The following is a 9866-nucleotide window of genomic DNA, read 5'->3' as shown; positions in this document are numbered from 1 at the left end:
TGCCTGCCAATGCAGGGGACACGGGTTCGAGCCCTGGTCTGGGAAGATCCCACATGCCCCGGAGCAACTAGGCCCATGAGCCACGACTACTGAGCCTGCGCATCTGGAGCCTGTGCTCCACAACAAGAGAGGCCGCGATAGTGAGAGGCCCATGCACAGCGATGAAGAGTGGCCCCTGCTCACTGCAACTAGAGAAAGCCCTCACACAGAAATGAAGACCCAACACCCCACCCCCCAAAAAAATCCATTAGGTAAATGATTTAAAGATGTCCGGAGTAGCTTATTGAGAACTGCTAGATACTCTCACCTGCATGACCAAGTCATAAACAAGCTTATGCAAAACCAAGTTCTGGATAACTCACTCTTATGGCTCCCCAATAACAAGCTCAGATAAGGCAGATCAAAGCTAAGAGATAAGCAACTGCCCAAGAAACGTAGGTTGCATGAAATTGCCTTGCAAAATCTTGGGTGCCAACTGTTAATCCAACTCCAGTGAAAATACATATCACTCCAATGGTAAAATATGCATAGCAGCACCTTGGAGGAAGTGCACTACCCACTGAGGAAATTTTTTTGCAGTGTGGGCATTTTGCCAGAGTGTTGAACCTCAGTTCCATCCACAAGAACATGTTTCCACAGTGCCCACACATGATCCTTGTACCTTCTGGTTGGACTGGCAATGCAGGTTGAGCTGGCTGTTCTTCAGAAATAAGCATTACTAGGCCAAGGTTAATTATGTGTCTACAGGTGGGTCTTGGGCATCCTATTTGCCATGATGTGTCCTTATAAATGAGGAGACAATTACGAGGGCATCTAACATACTTTTTCCTTGCTGGGGGATTTTTGACTGGCCTAGCATCATTGCAAACCGTGCACTTAACCACATGCTGGTGAAGCTTGCCATCCAAATTGATGAGAGATTGGCACACATGGCAGTTTATTTCTGGAATACCACTGACATCTGGACTGGCGATGGCTGTGTACGGAAGTGAGAGTTCTGCTCTGGGGCTGCTTTCTTGTAAGTATGGTGGGGACATGGGATTGACATTTCTCGAATGGGATGCGGAGAGCAGAGGCAAGCATTTGTCCACCCCATCAGCAGTCATGACTGCAGCAGTGATGGCGGGGCTGGTGGGGAGAGGCTGAGTCTAGTAGTTTCTCTTTCTTAAATTCAGTTTCATATTTATTATTCAATTTGAAATTGAGAGGTGTTAAAATAATGCCTTATTTTCGGTGTAGGATATGTTGATCTGAAGAATGGAATTTGAAACTTGGTTCTGTTAATTAATTACATGGATTGAATGCTCAAAGCTTTATCTTTATGTCTAGTAAAGTAATACTAATAATAATAATACCAATCTTACTGTTTTTTAAGGAGTTTCAATGAGATAGTATATGTTAAATTATAATGGTATTGCTTGCTTGGCAAATGGTAGGGAGCTTCTTAAAACACCTTCTTCACTATTTAGTACAGTACTTATCATTATCATTATTAGTTTGAATGAATAAGTCCATAACCTTATTAGGAGACTAGTGGAGGTAAGTGGTCTATTAACTTTATAAGGGGGTAGAAGGCTTACAAAGCCTATTTTGTTAATATTTCAAAATACAAATAACTCAGAAGCTTCCAACATTGTACTGTGGCATGAAATGACCTTCACAGGTCATTTAGTAAATAGTACTTGAAGTATGCTTGGGTTGCAAGGAATGAAATGGGTGACATTAGCTTCGCACAACATATCCTGTGGAATCAGCGTGTAACTTTTATTTTCTCCTTTAGCTTTGAGTGAAGAATGCAATTTCAGTTGAGCACGGAGTTGGAGACTCAGACAACTAGGGTTTTATTACCAGCTCCATCAATGACATACAGTGTGCCATTAGGGAAAAATTACTTTTCTGAACATCAGAATTCTCTTCTTTAAAATGGAAACGAATTTGGTGGCTTGGAAAATAATGTTGGATTTGCAAATAGAGGTACATTCAATATTCTAGAACACCTTTGATTTAATGAGACAATGGAATCCATGCTGGGTTTATAATGTCAAGAAATAGCAAATAAGTATAGTTGTAAATAGTGATGATGATGGTGGTGGTGATGATGATGATAGTAATAAAAAATAAACAACTACATAGGAAGTTACATCAGCCAGAGTAGCCATACTGATGCAGCATGATGTGCTATGTTGTGAATGTGGAAGGGCAAAATCACCTGTGCCCTTTAAGAGCATTGCCAGCCAAATTAGCCCTCTCCAGTGTGATCTGAACTGGCATCACTATACAAAAACACCGACCTGAGTGCTCACGTTTGATCTTGGTGATTGTGTGCCCTATCATTCAGTATTTGTATGATTGTGTAAGCACAGGTGTATGTTAGCATATTTGTAGTTCTCCAAACTGTGGATCAAGGGGTTGTATATAAAACAAAGCAGGAAGAGTCGGTTGACATAAGACAAGGAGAGGAACTATTTTCATAAACAAAGTGATTCTAAACCAGTCTTCAAACCCATCAGGAGATCTGTTAAGAACTAAGAATCAGGAAGACAGCCAGAAGGTGAGTAAGGTGGATAGTCAGATGCAATAGGGAGCAGATTAACTGTTGTTTGATGTTCCCGTTAATGTGCTAGGGTGAGAAAGATATGAATGTGAAGACAAGTACAACTAACCTCGAACTGGGAAAGAGACTTTTCAAAGTCTTTAACTAAAAGGGAAAGGGCTTTTAATTAGGTCCATGGTGACTCGCAGTTGTGTAGGACAAATCAGGGTGAGGCTGTATCTAGTTTTAACATCCTGAGCAGAAAGGAGCACAGCATTGACCACCAGAAAATGTCAGTGAATGATAAGTATAGTAACATTTCTGATTTTTAATGTCTTTGGTTTATTCATATATCCTATAAACAGGGGTTTACATGATTTTAACCCATTAGATAGAGCCATATTTAAGAACATGTATTTATTATTAAATAAATCTGGAAGATGTAAATAAGCAAAAATATTAAAGAGCAATTTGGAGAGAAGAAACAATGAGATATCACAAATTAAATGCAATAAATCTCGTCAGAAAAGAGAATAATAAAACAGAAAAAAAAGCTTTAAAAGATTCCTGCTATGCACAGAAAGGAAATTTTGTTTGTTTGTTAGTTTGTTTTGTAAATAATGGTAAATATAAATGGATAGACTTTTTTGTTGTTGCTGTTCGTAATAATGATTTATTGGAAGCATAGTTCACAAAAAAATCTCACAAAATTCAGACAAATTAAATTGAATATAAAAATAAAAATTATTCATTTTGCAATTATCTGTTGAGTAACCACTATGTACCTGTCATTATTCTAGGCACTGGAGTAACAAATAGAACATAAACATCAACTCCATCCGTATGGGCCTTATAATAGTGGGAGAGAGACAATGATAAATGAAATATTTTTAACTGCAAATAAATTTAAGAATCAATAAAATAACAAACAAGAGCAGAAAGGAAATATGCAAACCTAGAACTATACTTGTGAAGAAAATCAAAGAATTTCTGTGTAAAAATTTTTAATAAATTAGCCATCCAGGAAAAGATTAATGGATTTAGTCATTCATATTTTTACCAATTAACTACGAAGAGGAATTCTGGAAAGATAGCAACGTGCTCCCTCACTCCTGAATCCTTCTCCTTCCCAACTTAAAACCACTCTCAAGTGAAATCCCTCAAGCGTCCCCTGAATGTTCCAAGGGAGAAAGCAAGCACCAGATTCCATTATCCTAGGTGCTCAGGGAGAGCCAAGAAACCAAATATTCCTAATTAACATTGACCTTATTGTTTTTTTTTTACTTACAAACACCCATCAGTGAAGAATACAATGGCCAGTAGTACAGTTAGGTACCACTACCTTGATTTGTGCTAAGGTACCAGCAGTTTTACCCATAGTTCCTTCTGTACCATCATTGCAAAAGTCAACACAGTTCTTCCATGGGGCCCAAAAAGTGATGTAATTAAAAAATATTACTCAATATTTTGAATATTTCAGTGCCACTTGTGCTTGGTGCCAAAAACTCACATAAAACAAGCTCTTCCCTGTTGCTTATTTAGTATCCATAACAGATGAATACAAGCAAATGAGCAAGCCCAACCATGTCTGTAGACTCATCCATTTGTAAGGAAAAAGTACAGTTGTGCGGATGAGAGATTATCTCATCTCCATGTTTGCAAGGAAAATTTTAATTTGACAAGATACTCTAATACTGCAAATTGGCACCGATGTGAATGCCTTTATTTTTCATCAGCAAGCATTGAGCAATGTCAGTGGTCCAAAGTTTTATTAAACCCTAGCTATTGTGTGTTCTTCTCTAGCCAATGGAATATGATAACATTCCCTGTAAGATGTTTCAGTGGCTTCTGCAAGTCTAGTTTTAAAAAGTGTAAGAAATAGTTTTGTCTGCTAAAGACTTTAGCCCAACTATGTTTTAAACATTTAATTATTTATTTTCTAAACTTTTGAATGCTTGGTCTCAAAATAACAGTGCAACTTAACTGGCACTACAAAACGGTTTTAAAATATTCTGTTTCAAAAGACACAATAAAAAATTATTAGCTTTTATAAGGTGAGGAAAGTAGCATTTTGTCACAGTTTTGTTTCTTGGTTACAGTTTCACCAGGTTCTTTAGAGAAGATTTCTCTCTTCCATTAGTCAAATAACCCTCTAATATGAGAGTTTAATTTTTCTCAGCATTTTTAGTTGTAGATGGTGCATCTGTGAGTTAAGAAAATGAGTCTTCTTTTTTGAAGCCAATAATCATTCCTCAAATATAATATATATTTTCTCTCTTTGAAAAAAATGATTATATTCTAAAATAGTAATATTATTACTAAAAATATTATCTTTATATAATAATTAAAGATTAGAACTTTTTTTAAATTTAAAATTATACAAATCTAGACAACTTCTACTTCTTTTTGTGTTTCCATGTAGGTACAAGGAGAATTTCAGAATTTCAGAGTAAGATTTATTGGATGATGATGAGTTTACAAAGATTAAAAGAAGTATAATCGGGACTTCCCTGGCAGCCAAGTGGTTAAGATTCTGCACTTCCACTGCAGGGGGCACAAGTTCCATCCCTGGTCAGGGAACTAAGATCCCGCATGCCTCGTGGTGCAGCACAAAACAAAACTACATCCATGTTATGGCTTCCATAAAAAGAAGTATAATCAGTGATAGTAATAGAATAGTGTAAGTACTAATTAAAAATTAAGTTAATTTATGAAAATTCAAATATTTATATGCTATAGATTTCAGAAAACATAGGAATATTCCACACAAGCACATATTCCATTAGCAGTAAAAAAAAAAAACATGTCCTGCATAACATGTAGTTTCTGGAAAGACGTACTGCACACTTACTCATGAGTGAAAGTAAAAGGGCAAAAATATCTCCATATTATATAGCATGGAAGTAGTTTGGCTTAGCAGAACCCTTGAAATTGTTTTGGGAACTTCTAGGGGTCCTTCAACCACACTTTGGGAACAATTGTCTTACTGGAAAAAGGGAGTGGCTCATGAGTACATTAAGCTGAATTATAGAACAATCCAAAAAGTTACAATTTTCACATTTTCTCTTTGATTAAAAATTTATAATTCAAATTACATTTATATTAATAAATTCAAAGAAATATTCTTCCAAGGAAAATTTTAATCCACATATCTCTATTTCTATATACATTATTAGGTCTAATTTATAAGAAAATTCTGATTGTTTAATATAAGAGTTGACTTTAACCATAATAAGAACATAACTTTAATTTCTTTGCAAAGAAGAATAAATGACAACTTTATGAAAATGATTTCATTACGTGAAATTTATGTCTGCTGTGGACAGGAATTCTAAAATATTTTCTTAGGCAGCATCAATAGCTCTGCAAGCACCACATGCTAAGAACATTTAATCCCTCAATTAAAAAATTATTTCTTTAGGGCATACACCCAAATGTGTCAAGGTAATAGAGTCAGAATTTTTTAAATGGCACTTTTAGATGCAATGATAATGGTCACTGAATTGTCAAGTTGTGAATGCTGTGGTCTGGAAGGAACCTTAATGGTTATCTAGTTCAATTACCCATCAAATGCTTAATATACAGCTTCCCTGACAAGTTCATTCTCTGCTTAAATGCCTCAAATTAATATAGAAAAAGTACAATTCTTTAGTTTGTCATTTTTATGTGGCACTTTTGCTGGAAGTCCTTCTTTCTATAGAACAGACATTGGGTTTTTTATGCCCACTTTCCTACTAGTTTGATCCTTGAGACTGAGAAGACATTCTGATTGAATCATTAACTAGTTATGCAATCTTTGAAAGTCACCTAAGTGATTTAACTCCAGTCTTTCATAGGAAATGCTTGCATTTCCTAACGTTTCTTTAGGTTGTTTCTGCTCTCAAAATGGACAGTTTTTTCTCTCCACACACATGAATCCATAGCATGTGTGATCTTTCATGATCTTCTAATCTTTGGAATCCCAATTTCCTTTTCTCAAACTTGTTAAAAATTCTACCTAATCCTTTTTGTGAGTTATTTGAGAACAGCAAAAACGGTGCTAAGCTGTGAATACTCTACATATCAGCAATTAAAACAATACCTGGTTGAAATTAAATATTAACATTATGGGAAAATGAATAAAGGGAAGTAATAAGTAGCATTTGCAACAGTTTAGTTAGGCAAAAGCACACACACATTTATTGCTATATTAAATAATAGAATTGGGGGCATTTGTGTCTTTAGTATGGTAGAAAAGGTCACAATAGATTGATGCTTCATCAGATAACAACTATATACTCTGGAGAAACCACATATACATACACATACACACAGACATACCAACATGCAATCTTACTTAATGACTCTTGGAGAGTGAATAAGAGCAGACATATATTAGAGGTGAGTTGAAATTTGGAAGAAAGGGCTGTCTTGGGCTGAGCTTCCTATTTTGATGACCTGAGCTTGAGGCTAGCCAGAGTGTCAGGTTCAAAGTAGTGAGGGGCAGCTAAAGAAGCAGAGGACAGAGAACAGGACAACCATGGCCTCTAGAGAGTGAGGAAGAAGCCCCGAAGAGGAAAAAGCCAACGAAGAGGAATTCTAAATTGTATATACACTCTACCCAAATCTCTGATTGACCCTGGGACCATGCATACAGGGAGAAAAATCAAGGTTAGCTGCCCCTAAGACTAAAAGGACTGAACTGAGATCTGCCATACCACCCACTGAAGGTGAAACAGAATTTGCAGTTGGGGTCTAATCAAATTAACTGTCTACTAAAAAAATTTTAAGAATAAGGGTCAAAAACATGCCCAATTTGGTGAAAGACTTAATTTTACATCTTCAAGAAGTTTAGTGAACCACAAGTAGAATAAGTACAAGAAAAATGCCTAGCCACAGGCATGAATGAGTGAATGAATCTGCTTGCAAACCAAAGAGAAAGAGAGAATATTGAAAGCAGTTAGGAAAAAGAAATGATTTGAAATATTGTAGTTTTCACACCAGATACAATGAAGATCAGAAGACCATGGATCAAATGTTGGAAGTATGGAAAGGAAAAAAAATTGTTAAGCCAAAATTCTAGTACAGTAAAAATATGCTTTAAGAAAGAAGGTGAAATAAAGGCATTTTGGGTTAAAAAAAGCAAACAAAACCGAAAAATTATAGCAACAAAAAATTGTCAGCAGATCTGCACTTCAAGAAAGGCAGTTCTTCAAGCTGAAAGGAAGTGATACCAGAAATAAACTCACACACTTATGGTCAACTAATCTACAACAAAGAAGGCAAGGATGTACAATGGAGAAAAGACAGTCTCTTCAATAAGTGGTGCTGGAAAATCTATATAGCTACATGTAAAAGAATAAAATTAGAACATTCTCTATCACCATATCCAGAAACAAACTCAAAATTGATTAGACCTAAATGTAGGACCTGAAACCATAAAACTCCTAGAAGAAAACATAGGCAGAACACTTTTTGACATAAATCATAACAATATGTTTTTTGTCTCCTAAAGCAAAGGAAATAAAAGCAAAACCAAACAAATGGGGCCTAATTAAATTTAAAACTTTTGCACTGAAAAAAAAGCCTTCAACAAAATGAAAAGATGACCTATTCATTGGGAAAAAATATTTGCAAATGATATGACCAATAAGGGGTTCATATACAAAATATATAAATGGCTCATAAAATTCAATATCAAAAAAACAAACAACCTGATTAAAAGATGGGCAGAAGAACCGAACAGACCTTTTTCCAAAGAAGACATACAGATGACCAACAAGCACATGAAAATATACTGAACATCACTAATCATCAAGGAAATGCAAATCAAAACCACAATAAGGGGCTTCCCTGGTGGTGCAGTGGTTGAGAGTCTGCCTGCCGGGGACACGGGTGCAGGGGACACAGGTTCGTGACCCTGTCCGGGAAGATCCCACATGCTGCGGAGTGGCTGCGCCCGTGAGCCCGGATGCAGGGGACATGGGTTCGTGCCCCGGTCCGGGAAGATCCCACATGCCGCGGAGCGGCTGTGCCCGTGAGCCATGGCCGCTGGACCTGCGTGTCCGGATCCTGAGCTCCGCAATGGGAGAGGCCACAACAGTGAGAGGCCCACGTACTGCAAAAAAAAAAACAACAACAATAAGCTATCACTTCATACCTGTTAGAATAGCTATCATCAAAAAGACCACATATAACAGATGCTGGTGAGGATGTGGAGAAAAGGGAACCCTTGTACATTGTTACTGGAAATATAAACTGGTGCAGTTACTATGAAAAACAGTATGGAATTTCCTCAAATAACTAAAAATAAAGCTATCAGATGACCCAGTAATTCCACTTTTGGGCATATATCCAGAAAAAATCAAAACACTAATTTAAAAAGATATATGCACCCTAGTGTCCACAGCAGCATTATTTACAATAGCCAAGATATGGAAACAACCTAAGTGTCCATCAACAGACAAATGGATAAAGATGACTTGGTATATATATATACACATACATACACACACACACAATGGAATACTATTCAGTCATAAAAAAGAATAAAATTTTGCCATTGCGCTAATGGAGATGGACCTAGAGGGTATTATGCTTAGTGAAATAAGTCAGAGACAGATACATACAGCTTGTTATTACTTATATGTAGAATCTAAAAAATAAAACAAACAAATGAATATAGCAAAACAGAAACAGACTCACAGATACAGAGAATAAGCTAGTGGTTACCAGTGAGGAGAGTGAATGGGGTAGGGGCAAGATAGGGATAGGGGATTAAGAGGTACAAAATACTATGTATAAAATAAGCTACAAGGATGTATAGTACAGCACAGGGATCAGAGCTTTAAATGGAGTATATAAAATTTTTGAATCACTATGTTGTATAAGTAAAACAAATATACTATTGTAAGCTAACTATTCTTCAATTAAAAAGAGAAAAATGACATTAATGTAAAAACTGGTTAAATGTAAATAAAGCCTCCAGGTTAGTTATCAGCATTTTCCCAGTCTTATCTTAGTTTTGATAATTGTATGAATATAAAAGATGCTAAAATTAAGGGAGGCTCTGTGAAGGTCTTTGGGAACCCTCAATACTACTTGGAAAACTTTTCTGACTGTCTAATATTATCACAAAATAAAAAGTTAAATAATAAACTTCTGAAGAAAAAAGGAGAAAGTCTTTGCAATTTGGGGGAGCAAAAAGTATAAACCAGACAAAAATACATTAAATTTAGCTTTATTATTAAATCCTGTTTTTCTCTTCAAAAGACATGGTTAAGAAAACAAAACCATGCCAAAGATTGGGGAAAATATTTGCAATATGTTTATCTGCCAAAAGACTCATAACCAA

The 9866-nt window shown here is 36.0% G+C and overlaps 1 protein-coding gene across 1 annotated transcript; it reads right to left on the bottom strand.

Moving 5' to 3' along the window:
* Positions 1-386: 386 nt before the first annotated feature.
* On the bottom strand, positions 387-1106 carry LOC307061451 (type 2 phosphatidylinositol 4,5-bisphosphate 4-phosphatase-like; the record flags this gene model as incomplete). The annotated part of the gene is made up of 1 exon (XM_079716602.1): positions 387-1106. The coding sequence occupies one exon, from the start codon at positions 1104-1106 to the stop codon at positions 387-389; it is 720 nt and encodes a 239-aa protein (XP_079572728.1).
* Positions 1107-9866: the final 8760 nt, after the last annotated feature.

This window comes from Hyperoodon ampullatus (assembly GCF_949752795.1).
Source record: "Hyperoodon ampullatus genome assembly, chromosome: 12".
In the NCBI taxonomy this organism is placed as follows: domain Eukaryota; kingdom Metazoa; phylum Chordata; class Mammalia; order Artiodactyla; family Ziphiidae; genus Hyperoodon; species Hyperoodon ampullatus.
This window is presented reverse-complemented; position numbering and strand designations above follow the sequence as displayed.